At 34.3% G+C, this 19,268-nt stretch overlaps 2 protein-coding genes across 22 annotated transcripts in view; one reads left to right on the top strand and one right to left on the bottom strand.

Annotated features, from left to right (window-relative positions):
* sgip1a (SH3GL interacting endocytic adaptor 1a) overlaps positions 1 to 16,597 on the top strand; it is a 79,406-nt gene extending 62,809 nt beyond the window's left edge. For 9 of the 21 annotated variants that reach the window (XM_058778284.1, XM_058778289.1, XM_058778303.1 and 6 more), the window contains 11 exons: positions 262 to 386; positions 728 to 881; positions 2,303 to 2,362; positions 7,031 to 7,090; positions 9,098 to 9,209; positions 10,648 to 10,803; positions 11,953 to 12,085; positions 12,772 to 12,974; positions 13,186 to 13,250; positions 14,192 to 14,356; positions 14,454 to 16,597. In XM_058778284.1, the coding sequence (XP_058634267.1) occupies positions 262 to 386; positions 728 to 881; positions 2,303 to 2,362; positions 7,031 to 7,090; positions 9,098 to 9,209; positions 10,648 to 10,803; positions 11,953 to 12,085; positions 12,772 to 12,974; positions 13,186 to 13,250; positions 14,192 to 14,356; positions 14,454 to 14,476 (1,256 nt within the window). In that variant the 3' untranslated portion in view covers positions 14,477 to 16,597. The remainder of the gene's footprint in view (positions 1 to 261; positions 387 to 727; positions 882 to 2,302; positions 2,363 to 7,030; positions 7,091 to 9,097; positions 9,210 to 10,647; positions 10,804 to 11,952; positions 12,086 to 12,771; positions 12,975 to 13,185; positions 13,251 to 14,191; positions 14,357 to 14,453) is intronic. The other 12 variants (XM_058778291.1, XM_058778290.1, XM_058778286.1 and 9 more) reach the window with 12 other exon arrangements.
* Positions 16,598 to 16,812: 215 nt separating this feature from the next.
* Positions 16,813 to 18,441, bottom strand: insl5a (insulin-like 5a). Its single transcript, XM_058779152.1, has 2 exons — positions 18,092 to 18,441; positions 16,813 to 17,247 (listed from the first exon to the last, which is right to left on the bottom strand). The coding sequence occupies exons 1-2, from the start codon at positions 18,276 to 18,278 to the stop codon at positions 17,114 to 17,116; spliced, it is 321 nt and encodes a 106-aa protein (XP_058635135.1). The 5' UTR covers positions 18,279 to 18,441; the 3' UTR covers positions 16,813 to 17,113.
* Between the last annotated feature and the right edge of the window lie 827 nt (positions 18,442 to 19,268).

Below are 19,268 nucleotides of genomic sequence, written 5' to 3'. Positions count from 1 at the left end.
AAAGATACAAATCATGTTTTTGTTTTCATTGTTTGTGCAATCAGTGCAGGTTTTGCTGTAAAGTGTGAAGGTTTCTCTTAAAGTTTTATTTAATTTGAGTGGATTGGTTTAAATAGGTATTTTCTGAGGCTTTTCCAGTCAAGTATCATACATTCTTGAATGTACAATCATTTTTTCTGAATTGGGGAGAGCTCTTGATTAGGCTTGATGCATGTTACTCTTTGAATGGCTTTGCTTTAATGGAATACTCTCGCTCCACAGGCTCCTCCTCCCCTGCACGTCCCTCTACGCCATTGGCTACCAGCAGCTCTCCCCCTCCCCCTCCCCCACCTCGGCCACCCTCACGACCCAAACTGCCACCTGGGAAACCAAGCGTAGGGGACGTGGTACGTGATAACATAAAAAATTTACAATGCTTTCAAATAGTAACTATTTCTCTCCCTGTTAGTTCCCAACAAATTCTCAATGTCTCTGACCTTTCCATGGCCTATGTAATTTTTACAACTTTTAAAAAGATGTCAGAACTCACCCCTCAGAATACCAGACCAAGCCTAGGTTGATATTTACTACGAATCTAATGTTCTTTAAATAAAAACTTTGAAACAAAATCCAAGAAACACTACCACAAGATGCCTCCTGATCACCTGACCAGAATGACAAACCCCTACTCTTTTGTTACTTAACTTCCCTTCTGTCTGTTCTTCCTTTTCCCTGCTTTTCCTGTCAGAATCGGCCGTTCAGCCCCCCTGTACACTCGTCAAGCCCCCCTCCTCTGGCTCCGCTGGCCCGTGCAGAAAGCACCTCTTCAATCTCCTCCACCAACTCTCTGAGTGCCGCCACCACTCCCACCGTCGGTAAAGAGCTCTCCGTGTCTGTGTCAGGTGTGACTCCATTTCCCATCATTCTCTCTGCTTTGCCATGCTGCTTTGTCTTTATGTGTCTGCTCTGGAAATTGGATCCCACTTTATATTAGGTGGCCTTAACTACTATGTGCTTACATTTGAATTAATCATTTGGTACAGTGCACTTATTGTGTACATACATGTTTTTACATTGTACTTATATTTTTAAAAATACCTAGATGTAATTACATCTGCAATTAATTTCTGTAATTACATTTATAATTACACTGTTGACCCATCCCTTACACCTTAACCCACCCTTAAACCTACCCATACCACCAAACCTGTCCCTAACCTTACCCATATCCCACCTCAATAGCAGCAGTAGTGTTTTGCAATACAATATGAACACAATAAGTACATTGTACTTATTTTTTGATGTAAGTACATAGTAGTTAAGGCCACCTAATATAAAGTGTGACCGGAAATTGCCTTTCAAACTAGAATTTGGCAAAACAAGGCCCTCTGTTTCTCAGTTTTCAGCACTGTTATGAATTCATTGTCGTAATATTTTCACAGCTTTGGATTTAGTTTGGACCAAAACAGTATGGTGATGATGCTGTTTTGTTTAAAATACTGAAGTGAAATCTCCATCATTCTGCATTGATGTATTTAGATCACTGGAAATTCTGAAAGATTATGAAAGATTAATTGCTTTGCTAAAAATACAGTTTTGCTCATACACAGTATAATAGCTTGTGCATCAGTTGGTCTTTTGCATGTTTAAGTGGAAATAATTGCTAAGATTACTTAGATATTGTATAGATAAATAGTTTTCATCTTTAATCCCTACAATTCTGAATCCAAGTAATTGGTCTTTGCATTGTAGAAAATAAACGAAGACCTAAAAAAGATATAAAAGATATATTTAACAATTTAAAGAAAAATTACTATTAACAGATAACGTACAAACATAATGAGCTATTTGTGTCTTTGCTGGACTTTTTGAAATGTGACGTATGGCATCTGCTGTACCAATTTGAATACTGTTATTGGATGCTTTCTTTGATGCTGGAAAGGTAGTTTTTTGTTTTGTATTTTCAATATCAGCATTTCCTGAGGTTTGCAAACTACTGTTTTGTGAATCAAGATTCTAGAGCTTTTGATGGATGTAGGACTATCCGTTGCTTGTGCTATTCCATCCTTTTGGATTTGTTTCATCTTTGGTCATTTATTTTTATTTTTCTCACCATTCCCTTTTTTCTTCTTCAGTTGTCATCTTTTAAAAATTTTAAATGTGTGCCGTGCATCCATTGTTGACGTCTGAGTTTAATAACTGTGACCTTTTTAGTTTTCTTTGCAATTATTTGTCATTTAATTTGAATTACGTTTATTTTTTGTTTGTGTTTTGTCGTCTTTCTTGTCCTGTCTTTTGGGATGACGTAATTGTCTGATGTCAGAAGATGACGCATTTGTAGACAAACTTCCCAGCTTTGAGAGACGGGCAGACATGCCAGCAGGTACGCTACTGTATAAACCCTTTCTGATTCAATGGAGGGGGATGGAGACCACTGATTCAACAATGTAACAAATGGTTACATTTCCCATAGTGTCAGTTGTCAGAGCATAGCTCATTCATGGTGATCTTTTTCATTCGCACCAGTGACTAAACTAGTAAATAAGTCCTTAAAGGAATTTTCCAGGTCATTTATGGCTTAATGTCCATGGGCAGAAACTGTGCATGGCTCATTGTTGATTACAGCAATGCACTTATAATGGACGCCTGGCATTAAAGCTGCCAGCTGCAGCCAATAAACTTTTAAAATATGCTGCTCTCACAGTACAAACCGTAACTAATTCAAGTATGACTATAAAAATTGGATCATTGATTGCAGACTGGTGTGATAAAACTGCATACAGCCTGGTCTGTACAAAGTTCTATTCAGTGTCGGAGCAGCTAAAAAGTAAACCTGGTTATTTTCGTTTGGTATCACAACCCCAAAAGACACGTGGAACAAAGTTGAGACTTAATTCTGCAAACTCCACTGCATTTGGTTACTAGAAAATTCTCCACATAAACAAGTAATCTCGCATCAAACAGATAATTTAGACAAATTTACAATTGATAGTTTGATAGAATAAAAATTGATAGTTTGTACTCTCAGTTCTTATTGGATGAGCCACATTTGAAGCCAGAAAAAAATAACGTATAGTAAATTATTGTAAAATAAAATAATAAACACACACCTGACACCAGATATTCTATTTTATTTTAATAATAATAATAATAATATTGCTTGACAACTACAAAATCCTACAGTTTGGGTACTGAACTATTACTTGGCAGGAGTTTTATTGAATTTATTATTAATAAAAAATACATTAATAATAAATGTTCTTTTATCATATTGATATTACTGCTGTTGTATAAAATGATACATTTTCTGTTTATTTTTAAAAACTTGTATTTTAGTGATCAGCAGCAGACCTCAAATTCTGTCCATAAACATTAATTGTAAATAACCCAGATAATTTCTTTAACTTACCAAAGACTGTTTGGCAGTTTTAGCACATTTATTTTGAAAGGTGTTTCCCTCTACTTTTGTCATGTTGATTACAGTCCAGCACTGTTTGCCACAGTATTTACTTCATCCATATTTTAATTCTTTCTGTCATATTTTGCTCTTCACATTCATAAAAGACATGTCTGTTTAGCTCATCATGCATGTTAGAGATTGCTCCGCCTGTAACAGTTATGCAACATCTCACATCTGCACTGACATCAAGAACCAGGAACAGAAGAGTCTTTTAGTCCCTGAAAAGCATGTCTGGCTGTAGACTCTTCAGAAAACTCAGAGTACCACCATCCTGCTTGAACAGATGACACACACACACACACAGCCTCTCAGTGTTTGAAGTGCGGTCTGGAATTTGGCCCAAGTGGCAGCAGAGCTGATCAGTATGCCTGCCGTCACACTAGTTTGAGTGGAGAGCTCTCTGATGTTGCACCTGGGTAAAAGCATTTCTAACAATCGTCATGCTGAAAATGTCAAGCTTTACTGCCACATAATTTTTATCCTCACAAGTGAAATTCACATCTTTAAATTTTATCTTCAACATCCACACAACCTATGCTGCATTTCATTCAAAGTCAAATGTAACATTCTGCTTGATATTTTCAACCATAAAGTGTGCGATGTTCTGAGGATCACATATAAGGAAACAAAATGGCATTGCCTTTATTTCTGCAGTTGTTTGATTGTCCGGTATAAAGACTCCTAGCAACTAGATGTTGAGAATAAATTATCCCATGCACAAATGTAATGTTTTTACATATATTAAATTTAAAAATATACTGTTAAATGAAGTAAAAACATATAAGAAACCTATTAGAAATTGGAACAATTTAATATATTTAGATGTATATCTAGCCCATACAGATATTCATGTTTAATACATATACATCTTAAAATCCAACAATACATGGTAATATTATATAAGTAAATATAAAAGTTGCATAAATAAAAATATATATTATTGACATATGGTAGTTACAATGTTTAAAAATCATCATATAGGTATTATAAACATGTTACTGTGGTATATATATATATATATATATATATATATATATATATATATATATATATATATATATATATATATATATATATGTGTGTGTGTGTGTGTGTGTGTGTGTGTGTGTGTGTGTATATATGTATGTGTGTGTGTGTGTGTGTTATAGAATTATATCTTCATCTACCCAGAGAATGTATATGCGAAAATTATATATCGCCTAGGTAGCATATACAGTATGGCAATATTGCTCTTGATACAGGGCAGTTTATGTAAAATATTACAGTATTCTGCATGGAATGCTGTTCAAAGCAAGCATTTGTTCTTGCAATAATTCTCTATCAATAGACAATTATTTCTCTCTCTACTAATTTCCTTTAAAAATACAAGTTTGTTAAGAATTTAGAATCTAGAATCTAAACAATCTAGAATCTAGACAATTAATTTATTTGCTTAAAAGTAAAATTTTAGCATTCAATGTTTTACATCTCCCTGGGTTGCAATATGCAAAATGTTATTTTTCCAAGTCCAAATTCAGTTGATCTTCTATTGCACTATTCCAGGTTCTAATTTTTCAAACATTCATTTTTTTTAGTTTAAGATAACACAATTGAAATGCTCAGCATTACTGTACAACTCACATCTTCTCATTGCTTAAATGATCTTCACTTCATTCATAGTTCTGGTCCTGGTTTTGTCTGAAAATGTATTACCCCTCTCCAGCACAGTAGAAGAAGCCCTCATTTACTCTTCCCTCTTGTGACTCATTACCGCCCCCTGTTGCCCATCACCCCTACTGCAGCTATCTCCTCCCATTCACATATCAGAAATATATAAGAAATATACATTATATACTTTTCACAAAACGCAAACTCTAGGCAACTAAAAGCACTTTATAACTGATTTATTTTTTTATTTGTTAAATTGTTCACCCAAAAATGAAATTCTGTCATAATTTACTGACCCTCATGTTGCTCTAAACCCCTTCGCTGTTATTTCTTCCATAGAACAAAAACACACTGAAATTACATTATAAAAGCGCCATAAAAGTAGTCCATATTTAGTCCAGACTTTTGTTATATTATAAGTTGTGTGAGGAGCAGACTGAAATCACTGTGTTGATATCTTCTTCTCCAGTAAGGATCAACCACATCAGTGAAGAACAATTCATTCATAAATAACAACTTAAATTTCAGTCTGTTCCTCACACAAAGCTCCTCACATTCAGAAGACTTAAGGTCCTTGCACACAGAGTCTGAAATTTTTGCACGATAAAAAATAAATACGACCTCACGCTGTGTCAATCACGTTTACACAATGCCTCGATTTTCTGCGTTTTTCACATCCATAGCAAGCATTTTGAGAGGTGTTTTGAAAATTCAGAGCCACCGTACAAGTAAACACCAAAATCTGATAAGTTGATCTACTTCGTCTCACAGCACAAAGCACTCTATAGGTCTTTGCACACTGAGTTCATGGAAATTGGTGGTCTTCTTTTTAATATGTGACTCCAGTATCGCTAGCAAAGCATCAAACTGAGCAACTGACATCCTGAAGTAAACTTTAATAATCCCGCAGCTCCTTGATAAGGAGGTGGAACTCTCCTTCCATCTCAGGTTTAGATGGACCCAATATTTCCTCTTTCTTTTTCCCTTTTCAAGAAGAGAGAGGACAACAAAATCATCCTCACTGCTTATTGTTTTGCAAATTGATTCGCAAAAGATTAATTAATACGCATTGGACTCAGTGTGCAAGGTTTCTGTGCGTGATGAATTTTTAGGATGACAAATATGAAAAAATGCATACGAAAATTTCGGACTCAGTGTGCAAGGACCTTTGGAATATAGTGCACAAGTCATAAGGACTACTGCTGTGATGAAAGTCAGATAGGTTAGATGCCAACATCTTAATAAATAAATGTAACAGTTGGCAGGATGTTTGCATTTGTGCATTTTTGGTATACGGTTTTAAAACATCAAAAAGGTGAATAAATATGACAGAACTTTCCATTTTGGAAAATCTATTCCTTCACAAGTTTAAGAATAAGCCGTTTAATGTCATCCTTAAATCTAGAGGCTTTAATTCATAAGCAGCTCAAATCATTTCCAGCTTTCATCTGTCCTGATATTATACGTAAATGAATCAGAATTTGTAAGAATGTCATTTTTGGATTCTCGAATCTCCCCAGATCTCAAAAACATCAATTCTCAGTTGTTGCACTTTAAAATTGAAGTTTACACATGTGTTTTTATTAACAATAATAATTGTAAATCTGAAGCTAATAGCTGTATGTCACCTTATTTTCTTACTTGTAGTCTTGCTGCAAATAAAATGACTAATAACTACACAGATTGAATTAGATTGGAATTTTTTTTTTTTTTTTTTGCCTGTCCAGTGTCCTGTGCAACATTTGTGAGTGTGTCACGTATCCTAGTCATCTCCATCTGAGGTGAATTGTGACCATCTTTGACCTTTGACCTGTGCCCCTGGCCCCCATCACTATGCCATATGATGGACCTGTGTGTGACTCACGCTACTGTCCTTCTCTCCCCCTTCTCCTTCCCTGCCTCTCCTCACTCCCCATCCTTATACCTCCTTCCCCTCCAACACAGAGACAGACCAGCCCTCCCTCGTGTGGTTTGACAGAGGCAAGTTTTATTTAACCTTTGAAGGTAAGTTGGGGTTAATATCTAAGGACGTAGCGCGTGCACACTCAAGTCTCATCTGACATCTGACTTCCCCCTTTTTCTCATGCATTCGTTCCTTCATCAAAACCAACCATGATGCATTTGCTTGTCCTCCACACATCTGCTTTGCTCTGTATTTCTGCTTTGTCATTTAACTGTTCATCTCACTGGCAGGTTTTCTTTTCTTTGAAGGATCATCATATTTTTACCTTCGTCACTAATACTGTATGTTTTCGCGTTCTTGTTGTTTTGTGGCTCGTCTGCTTCGATCTCTTCATTTTGACTTTGGTCTTGGATCATAACACTATGTTTCAGCTTCAGGTGCATGCCACTGAAGCTGAGTGTTTTCTGTTTCAACTTCCTTATTTTTTCTCTTCCATCTTTTGCATATATTACACTTATCCTTGGTTGCTCTTATGAATCCAAATGAATGAAATTGAATTAAATTTTAAAATAATTTAAAAAAAAAGACTAGAAAAATCTTCTTGTGGAAAAGCATCTAACTGCATTTAACAAGAAATACTGTTTTAATGATGTCCAGCTGTGCTCAAAATCAGTTTGTGACTATATGATTGTTTCCAGTGATTAAAATACCATATTATATACCACGGTAGAGTATACTTACTTACTAATATTTAGACACTTTTGAAATCTTAAGGCACACTTAAAAATGTCTGAATAAAAGATCTGCTGAAAATGGTACTAGACCTGTTATAGTATAATTTTTAGATTTCATGGTTACAAATTGTTCCCAATTTATTACTATGGTTTTGTCTTAAAATCCTGTTTTCCAAACATTGAAACAATGTCCTTTTTTTTTTTTTTTCTCTCAAGATTACTTAAATAATCATTAAGGAACCAAAAGCATTGAAATTGGAATTTGGAATCCTCATTAGAATCATTACATTTCTTGTAATTCTCATCCCACTCGCACAAAACCAGATTTAATTTTCCTTAAAATCAATAAAAACTTTGAATATTATGTGTAATATGTGTATTAATACAGATATACTTTATGGTTTTAATGCCACTTTATTTACAAGTGTCTTTATTTACAGTTTATCAAATTCAACCATATAAATAACTGCACGATTTTACTGTAATTAAACATCACACGTGAGCTTCTTCTTCTTCTTCTTCGTCTTCGTTGTCTTCTTCTTCTTCTTCGTCTTCGTCTTCTTCTTCTTCTTCGTCTTCTTCTTCTTCTTCTTCTTCGTCTTCGTTGTCTTCTTCTTCGTCTTCTTCGTCTTCTTCTTCTTCGTCTTCTTCGCCTTCTTCTTCTTCTTCGCCTTCTTCTTCTTCTTCGTCTTCTTCGCCTTCTTCGCCTTCTTCTTCGTCTTCTTCTTCTTCTTCTTCGCCTTCGCTGCCTTCTTCTTCGTCTTCTTCTTCTTCGTCTTCGTCTTCTTCGTCTTCTTCTTCTTCGTCTTCTTCGTCTTCTTCTTCTTCTTCTTCTTCTTCTTCTTCTTCTTCTTCGTCTTCTTCTTCTTCTTCTCCTGTTTAATATTGTTGAAACAAGTGTGTTGCATCTTCAGTATGTGCATCAATTTGTATGCCCAGTTAGTGAACTCATGCTTTGTAAACTCAAGCTTGAGGTGAAATTTAATCATGATTCACCTATTTAACATTCAAAATTTGATCAAGCTTGCTTAAAACAACACAATAAACGTTAAATACACATTTACTGATAAGTCCTTACAATGTGGTCATGGAAAGTAAACCGAAAATAGAGTCCATCTGAAGGAGGCATTGTTCTAGATTTTAGGTCTGGGCTCAAGTGCATTGCTAAAATACAAATGAAGAAATTAGTTTTGTCAGCCACTGATTGTCTCATAAACTGTGAGATGTTTTGTTTGTCTATTTGTTTGTATTTCCATTTTTCCCATTCTTTGTCACTCATGTATTTGCTTCCGTGTTGTATCTCAGTGACTGATCAAAATTGCGTTTTGTCTGTAAACACGTTGTAACTCCGTGTGTGTGTTTTTGTTCTCTCAGGCTGTTCTCGAGGGCCCAGTCCTCTCACCATGGGAGCCCAGGACACACTGCCTGTGGCTGCAGCTTTCACAGAGACAGTCAGTGCCTACTTCAAAGGAGCTGACCCCAATAAGTATGTGACAATCTTCACATCTCAGAATCAGAACCATGTTAGTTTTATATATTATATATATTTTTATATATCTGCTAAATGTAAATGTAAATATAGTAGCTTGCTAGAATAATCATAATCTATAATCATTTTAGGTTGTTTACCAAGTTCTAAGGCATCCAAAGAAACAGTCTTAGTCTGTTTTCAAAACCTAAAATTATTCCTCAGTTGAAGCGCATCTGAATCCAATATTTGCACAATATGCCATCATTGAAATCCCTCCAGCTGGTGGAATTTTGAATGCAGCACAGATGTACTCTTAGCTGCCTGCAATATTTCACAATTGATAAGTAATAATAAATAAATTATACATAACATATATTTTATATTATTTTATAATAATATTTTATATTAATATAACATTAAGATTAGTTGATGTTTTATGTTTAGATTTATTATGATATGATTCAATTTCTACAGAGAAATAAGCATAACATATTTGCATTTTTTTTCCTTAATTCATACTGTGTGTGTGTGTGTGTGTGTGTGTGTGTGTATAAATATACATACACACACCACATTCAGATTATATTAAGTTAAATGAATCTACAAGTATATGGTACATTTAAGTATAAGTACTCCTATGACTTTGCAATGTAAGCATCATAAAGTATGTAAATACTTGAATGTTTCAGACAGGTCCTTAATTTGAAACCTTAAGTCGCTGGGTTATATTTGTAGCAATAGCCAAAAATACATTGTATGGGTCAAAATTATTGATTTTTTTCTTTTATGCCAAAAATCATTAGGACATTAAGTATAGATATTTTGTCAATTTCCTACTGTAAATATATCAAAACTTAATTTTTGATTAGTAATAGAACTTCATTTGGACAACTTTAAAAGGCGATTTTCTGAATATTTAGATTTTTTTGTACCCTCAGATTCCAGATTTTTAAATAGTTGTATTTCGGCCAAATATTGTCCTATCATAACAAACTATACATCAATGGAAAGCTTATTTATTCAGATTTGTTTCAGATAATGTATAAATCTCAATTTCATAAAATTGACCCTTTTGACTGGTTTTGTGGTCCAGGGTCACATTTACCTGTCATCTCTCTCCCTCTCTCTATTAATCTCTTCTGTCTATACATCTGTTTTTCTTTCCTATTTGCTAATGTCCTTTATTACAGTGTGTAGGGCCATTCATGTAGAATGTTTTTGCTTTGAAAAACACAAGACACTGGTACTGGAATGGAAAAAAACGCAAGGTCTCGAGATTCATTTTTTAAAAAGCTGAACTTATTTTAACTTGCGTCTGCTGCAGTGAAAAGGAAAAAACATGCTCTGTGTGAATGGCCCCCATGAATTTGTTTTATTGATCACTTTGTTTCTAACACTGTTTCACACACCAGACCTTTACTTATGTATGTGTACAATAATGTCACTTTCTAAGGTGTGTGGTGAAGATCACCGGAGAGATGGTGTTGTCCTTCCCAGCAGGCATCACACGGCATTTTGCAAATAACCCCTCGCCTGCTGTGCTAACCTTCAGCATAACCAACTACAGTCGTCTGGAACACGTCCTTCCTAACCCTCAGTTACTGTGCTGGTAATAACATTCATCTAACATCAACTACAACAGAACCGTCACATAGACCTCATCATATTTATTTACTAATGATAATTATACATTTCTTTATTAGTCACACAAATAAGGCATTAGCCTGAAATGTATTATGAATCATTGCTTATGGACTAATTAGTAATGTAAGTGATTAGTAAAGGATGGAGAGTTTGTAATTTATGGTAATACTTCTCTATGGCTAAGCACATCTTCTCAGTGTGAGATTTCACTTCAGAATCACTCCTGTGCGGCTGAGGCTGACTCATATACTGTATGACTAATTATATGTGCTCTCCACACTTATGTAGGAGTAGTGAGGGGATGCGATCATTTATTGATCTTGCAAAAGCTTTAGACACTGCCATTCAAAGCTCTGGGGTTTAATACAAAGTGTTATATGCTTGCCTAGACTGCAATTATGGCAATATATGAGTATGTACTGTGTATATTTATTGTGTATATAATACACACACATGCGTGTATATATTTAGGATAAATATGTTGTTTATATATTAAATATATTTATAAATAATATAAATTATATGAATATAAATATATACATGTAAATACATGAAAATATTTTCTAAATATATACTGTATATATGTGTATTTATATATACATAATAAATATACACAGCACACACACATATATTATGTAAACAAAAACCTATTTTGGATGCGATTAATCGCGATTAATCGTTTGACAGCACTAGTAAAAATGGTAATATTTTGAAATATTATTACAATTCAAAATCATTTGAAAATGTAATTGATTCCTGTGATGAATTTTACTACTTCTTCAGTGCCACACGGTCCAGAAATCATTCTAATATGCTGATTTGCTGCTCAATAAGTATTTCTTATTATTATCAATGTTGAAAACAATTGCACTGTCTTTTGGAGAAAACCATAATAGTACATTTTTTTCAGGATTTTGACGTCAAAAATATAAATAAAAAAAATTACTGTCACAAAATTTAGTGCAAAATTGCTAAATAAAGTAATTAGAAAAACATATTGACCCCAAATTTTTGAATGGTGTACATGTTGATACAGGACGAACAGATAATGCCTAATTATTTATTTTATTTGAGTATGATTTGCAGATTGAATGCACTTTCAAATGTCCTACAGTGATACCACGCAGCCCAATCCCAACTCAAAGGAGTTCTGGGTGAATATGCCAAACCTGATGATCCATTTAAAGAAGGTGGCGGAGCAGAAACCACAAGCAACTTACTACAATGTAGACATGCTGAAATATCAGGTGAGAACCTCAAAGCAACACTGAGCACAGAGACTTAAGAGTACTTGTAGTACTTGGATTTTAGAAAATCTATATCTAGTATTTGCTTTATTTTTACGCAAGTAATTCTTAGTTGGTTTAGCTTTGAGACCTAGTAAACGCGTCTGAATTGGTTAACATGAGTAAATAAAAATGCCATTAAAAACAAACTATTAAAGTAAAATTTGATTTGATTTATTAAGATATATTTTTTTTATTAATAATAAAATTTACATTTAATTTATTAAATTATTTTCATTAAAATTAAAATAAGTTTGTTTATTCATAATTTATTAATAATTGTAATTTATTGAATAATCTATTAATATTTGTATTAATAAGTATTATTTTAATACTTTAATTTAAAATAATGGTTTTATTTTTTATATTATTTTATTACATTATTTTCATTATTCATTATTAATTTAATATCTATTGCATAATTTATTAATAATTACTTATAAATTCATTTAAAAATAATTTTTCTTTTGTTATTTTATTAAATTATTTTAAATGATTGATTATTAATTTAATATTTAAAAAAAAAAATTTAATGTTATTCTTAATTAATTGAATTCATTTTAGAATTGAATTTAAAACAGTTTTGTTTTTGAGATTGACGAGAATGAGGCCATGTCATTAACACTTCATTATCAAATTTGCCTCAGGTGTTACCGAAGGGTCTACAGTCCACTCCTCTAAATCTAGCAGTGAGCTGGAGGTGTGAGCCCACCAGTACCGATCTGAGGATAGACTACAAGTACAACGGTGGTGCCATGACCACTCCTGTCGCCCTCAACAATGTTCAGTTCCTCATTCCTGTGGACGGAGGCGTCAGCAAACTGCAGGCTGTGCTTCCTCCAGCTGCCTGGTGAGAGATGAACTAGATTCTTCTATTAATGGACTACTAGCCTACAAAAATCAGACTGTCATTGTGAATATGAAGCATTATGATTGTACTTGAGTTTGAGAGTTTGAAAACGGAATAGTACTAGACGTGGAAGAAGAGCATTTTGACAGATCAACAACGTTCTTTACTTTCTTTCTAGATAATATAATATTTTTTATTGCTATCTTTATAGGAATGCCGAACAGCAGAGAATCTTATGGAAGATTCCAGATATTTCTCAGAAGTCTGAGAATGGAGGTCAGATTCATGGTTCATTCTTGTGTGTATATATACACTTCCGTTCAAAAGTTTAGGATCTGTAAGATGTTTTAATCTTAAGTATTTGAAAATAGTCTCTTATGCTCAATAAGGCAACATTTATGTGATACAAAATAGAGTAAGAACAGTAATATTGTGAAACATTATTACCATTTAAAATAACTGTTATGTGTTTTTCATATATTTTAAAATATAATTTATTCCTGTGTTGCCAAAGCTGAATTTTCAGAAGCCATTACTCCAGTCTTCATTGTGGCATGATCCTTCAGAAATCATTCTAATATACTACTTAATATTTTTGAATTTTTCAGGATTCTTCAATGAATATACATTTCAAAAGAACAGCATTTATTTGAAACAAAAACATTTTGACATTGTAAATGCCTTTACTGACAATTTTGGTGAAGAAGTATTTCTTTCTTTTTAAAATATATGTGACCCTGGAGCACAAAAGCTCCAGTCATAAGTAGCACAGGTCTATTTGTAGCAAAAGCCAAAAATACATTGTATTCGATTACAATCGATTTTTCTTTTGTGAGGATTTTAAGATCATGTTCCATGAAGATATTTTGTAAGTTTCCTTCCATAAATATATCAAAACTTTTATTAGTAATATGCTTTGCTAAGAACTTCATTTGGACAACTATAAATGCGATTTTCTCAATATTTAGATTTTTTTGCACCCTCAGATTCTAGATTTTCAAATAGTTGTATCTCAGCCAAATATTGTCCGATCCTAACAAACCATACATCAATGGAAAGCTTATTTATTCAGCTTTCAGACAATGAAAATGTACCCCTATGACTGGGTTTGTGATCCAGGGTCACATATGACTGACTCCAAACTTTTGAACGGTCTAAACTATCTATAATTAATTGCATATCTTTATTTCATCCACCCTTTTTTTCTATATCTTCAGGTGTGGGATCTCTGCTGGCCCGTTTCCAGCTAACAGAGGGTCCCAGTAAACCCGCTCCAGTGGCAGTGCAGTTCACCAGTGAGGGCAGCACTCTGTCAGGCTGTGACATTGAGCTGGTTGGCCTCGGATATCGTTTTTCCCTCATCAAGAAGAGGTTTGCAGCAGGTGAGTTATGCAAGCGACATCTGTTTTGATCAGTAATGAAAATAAGATACGCTGCATTTATTCAAAACATAAAATTGTATTTGTGCTTTTATCATAGGAAAATACATGGCAGACAACTAAACAACACCATGCAAGTCTGCATATTTTGGACCAATTCTGAATATTTAAAACACAGGACATGACCCCCAACCTGACCTTATGGATAAACCTTTGTAGATGTACAATACAGGTGGACCTCACACACACTCCAGCAGTATTATATGAGTTGCATTATAAAATGTGGACCGTTTTAGGGTGTACTTCTTATATTTGTGAACTGTATTCACTTTGCAACATCTGTATTGCGGCAGTCAAAGGGCCTGGGTTTGTTCGTAAGGTTTAGCCTCTATTTGTGTCCGACGTGTTATTGGCTGTGCCTACTGAACCTGAAATCTCTGTATCCTTCTCTAAAAGTGAGACTGAACATGTGATGTTTTTATGACTCTATGCATTCAGTTTGTCAAAAGTATCACATTTTCGAACAAGGTAGCAAATTAGTACGGTCTAAATGAGAAATGAGCCTCTGCCACAAGATGGCGCTATACTGTTGCATGTAGTATGAGGTCTGCATCGGATTTTGATGTTGCTCAAGCTTATTTAAAAAAAGCGTATTCAGGAATATCTCATTTTAATTTACACAGTGCAGTCAGGTTCATTAATTGGACATCGATAGAAATTATATTTTGACAAATCTCTTTTTAGACAGCCACAGCTTGAAAAATAAGACTCCTGCTTGCAATAGACTCACAAAAGAACAGAAAAGTCATTTTAAATTGATAATATATATCTCGAAGGCCGTTTGGTGTTTTCTTGTATTGTTCAATAGCCTTTCTGTTGTTCCCGAAGGAACAGTGTTAGACATCAGAGTACATCATTCTATTTTTATTTATTCATGATTTGTTGTATAAAAAAAACGAAACAAGTTACACTGTATATGAATAGACTTTGAATGGTATCATAATTTAGGAAGTTTTGGACTTTTTGTTATCTGTGTAGTTTGGTAAGCTGTGTACAGTATAATGCTGAGGTATAATTTTGAAATTTATTTCAGATATAATTTTTTTAACTCGAGTGCAACAGAAAATGTATGCTATATATGGGTCGGGGGTGACATTTAAAAGAGAAAACGAAACAGGATGCTGTATCTACTTAGATGCGTCACGCTTAATGTTATTACAGTGTTATGTATAGCAGCACTATTAGTTCAACATGGATTGTCAGCTTCTGGACATTGTAAATTCTTTTATCATTCACGCAGATGTGTTTGTATCCAGCCTCTCCCCCCCCACAGTGTCCTGAGCATGAGCCCCTGCGCTTCAGAACATCTTTATTTTGCAAATGGTAACGGTCTCTGTGAGATGACGAGGTTCTTGAGTGGTTAAATGACCAAATCGCTTTTTCTTTTCGTTTCGTTTGTACGTGTATCTCCAGAATTGTCCTTTAAGAGAAAATAAGCTGCATATTTTTTAAATGTTTAAACCTATGAATAAAGTGAAAAATATTGTTTCTTGTGGAAAAAAAAAAACAAAAATGAAAAGGAAAAAAAACACTGTGTTACTGTTTAACTTCCTAGATGCTCTGATGTTCAATGTCAAGAACAAACATTTTGGTTACATCTTTGAGTGTCTGATGTAGACGTCGTGATGGTTTGGAGAAGAATATACTGGTGCTTTGTGATTCATAGGTTTCCATCCACATTTAACGTTAAGGATGAGCCTCGCCATCCATTAACACTTTCTGAGCACTGTAACTAAAGGGTTTTTTATTGCACTGAGTTAAATCGAAGAACAATTTGGAGTCTGTCAGCTGAAAGAAAAGAAAAAAATCGATGAATTTAATTCTGTGTAGTGCTTAATCAGTATGTCTACATGGTCTAAAGTGAAACGTCACTCAGATGCGCAAAAGAAATGAGAAAACTCACGTCAGTTTAGATGTAAGTGGAGCTGTGTGTGAATGTTGAATTGCATTAGTGTGTGTGTGTGTGAGAGAGGGAGCGTTTGCAGGTGTGCTTGTACGTGTGTGTGTGTGTGTGTGTGTGTGTGTGTGTGTGCTGTCTGGTAACTGTAAATCATCTCTTCCCAGCAACATGTGCAAGCTGTGTTTGTACAAAAAATGTTAACAAAGATCTGAGATACTGAGATTACTTTGCTCTTTCCAAAACAATAAAACATATAAGCCTGATAAGTGGATGTATTGTGTTATGTTTAAAATTGATCGATTAATATTATTCTAAAATATTATGCCTGAAATGCGCATCTGTATTATGTAATAATATTATTTAATTAATCATTTAATATAGAATATTTTAATATAATTAGATAGATATATTGGTCCAAATTGGTTAAACAGCATTTATGGGGGGGAAATAAACACATTTGATGCATATGCAATAAAGTTTATTGACAAAGTCTGCAAAATACAAGTTAGAATTAAACACTTTAAATGCATGATCACTGCTGTGCACCTCATTATGTAGTTTCACTGCTGTTGGTGACTTGATATTTAACCTCTTTCATGGTGCATAGAGTACAAGTGATCCAATCCCAAATTAGACATGCTTTTTATGTAAATTAGCATCATCTACTGGCAAATTAAGCTGTTAAATGAATTACAACCGACTGTACACTTAAGAGGACACTTGAGAAGTGTTCATATTCATTTGGTACTCGATGTGGAAGAAAACATGGTGAGACAAATAGAAAAACGCAGGTTCGTTTCTCAGCAGAGCAATGTGAGGTCGCTTTTCTTGCAGCCAAACTGACAACAAACACTATTCAGGTCTCGCCTGGCCAGGTCAGATCCCAGATTCTCGCTAAGATCCTCAGCACTGCTTAGATCTCCGTTAAAAAACCCTGTGAAATGACAAACACAAAATACAAAGTAAAGTCTATATCGCTTGTAATCAGGTCTGAAGTGATGTGAGGCAGGAGAAAATGACACCGGAGTTTTTCTGCTTTAACTCAACTTGTGTCAGTCTAATGGGAATGTAATATCACCAGACGTTGTTTATCTGTTGACTGGAAGAGACTTGATCTCACTGATACAATTAAAGCAGTGCTCTGTTAAATCATCAGACTTGAAGGGTAAGAAAGAGTCAGAGATGCACAGATATTTATACAATCATATAGGTAATTTGCAAAAACTTTTGTTTCATAGCAACTTATAGAACAGTATTTAGAGAGAAAAAAATATAAATGCAAATGTCAAATAAACAGTGAAAACAAACATTCTAGTTTGTCTTGCTTGTTCAAACTAGAATGTATTTTCTATAGTTTATTTGACATTATTGTTACATTACTATATATATGTGGTGCATTATATTCATTTATCTCTCTTCTTATATAATCTTAATTGCAAATGTTTTAAATAGTTTCTTAATCTAGATTCTATTCAAAATGAACAGAACTTCTAGATGACAGGGCTGTTGCACATGCAACATGCGCATGCACGTACAACAATTATTATTTTAGAGCAATTAACATATCAAAAAATTCTACTGATTGCATTCATATTATTAAGAGATGACTACAATTCATTTTATATAGAAAGAGGTTTAAAAGGGTAAAAAAAGAGACTTTATTTCATATATAAACTAACTAGATTTGCTCTAAAGCCCAACACTGACATGATATCAGCATTTAAGACACACAATGACGTTTTTAGAATTGGCATGAATCTCTGCTACAGCAAACTCACCCTCCATATCCTGCGGACTGCTGAACCTCCTCCACCTGGAGCCGCCACACGTGTAGACGACGGCGCGGATGAGCTCTCGGCCGCACAGCTTGACTGTCTTCACGTCAGCCTGCACGTCTGACACGCTACACACAGCCCACAGCAGCAGAACGGGCAGCAGCAGAGCAGGACGGTGAAAACCTCTCATAGTGGCTTCAGTGAGCGCGGCTCCTCCTCTTCTGCCCTTACGTTTTCCTTCTGTCTCTCTAAGATCCTCTCTATCTTCTGCCAACCTCTCTCAGGTCTGGCGAACGTCTGATTAGCCCATGAGACGGGACCCCAATTTATGGCGGCATGTTGGACGGCTCACGCTGGACCGTTCCATCCTGTCCAAACCCCACCCAACACTTACTCGATCCCCTCAAGTCAAACAACTTTGATCGGAAAACAAAGGCCAGCAGGTATTTAGGTGCTTTACTGCCCCAATCTGAAATGAAATTACATCCTTAGGGACAAGCTGTTGTCTCTTAACATCTCCAGTTTAATGGTCTCATTGCAGTGATATTCTCCTTAATGAATGGATAATCTAGTCACATAAAGACCAACGCTGCTCCCCGAGCAAAACAGATGTTCACTATCTGCTGATGTGACTATCAAATTCTGTTCCCTTAAACCTAGTTGGTCTATGAGAAAAAGTAGTGCAAATGCCATTATGCCATTATGGTTTTATGAGGTGATTAACAGTATGATATCTACTGACAAAATAACATAAAAATCCATGGTCAATACAAGGGAACATAATAAAGGAAGAATATTAAGAAAAAACTAATGTAATTGGTATCAAATTATTACATTATATATGCTTCAAAATATGGAAAGAAAGAAAGAAAACGATAGTTTGTTTCCTGGATTCAATTGCAATTTCATTAACAGACATTTAGTATATTATATAATAATATATGAGATTTTGTGATAAAGGACATTTGTGGTACATTAAGCTATCATAAGCTTGACATAAATATTGCTTTATTATATTATATATCAAATTACTGTTAATTACATTTTATCTCAATTTAGAAAACACAGTAAATGTCACATTTTTTCAGTTTTTACCTCTCATTTTATGCTATATTAAATTTAAAATGACTGCAAATGGTAGTGAAGATAATATAATATAATATAACATAACATAATATAA

Source organism: Onychostoma macrolepis, chromosome 06, assembly GCF_012432095.1.
Source record: "Onychostoma macrolepis isolate SWU-2019 chromosome 06, ASM1243209v1, whole genome shotgun sequence".
Classification (NCBI taxonomy): domain Eukaryota; kingdom Metazoa; phylum Chordata; class Actinopteri; order Cypriniformes; family Cyprinidae; genus Onychostoma; species Onychostoma macrolepis.
Note: the sequence above shows the minus strand (reverse complement) of the source record. Positions and strands in the feature narration are given on the sequence as shown.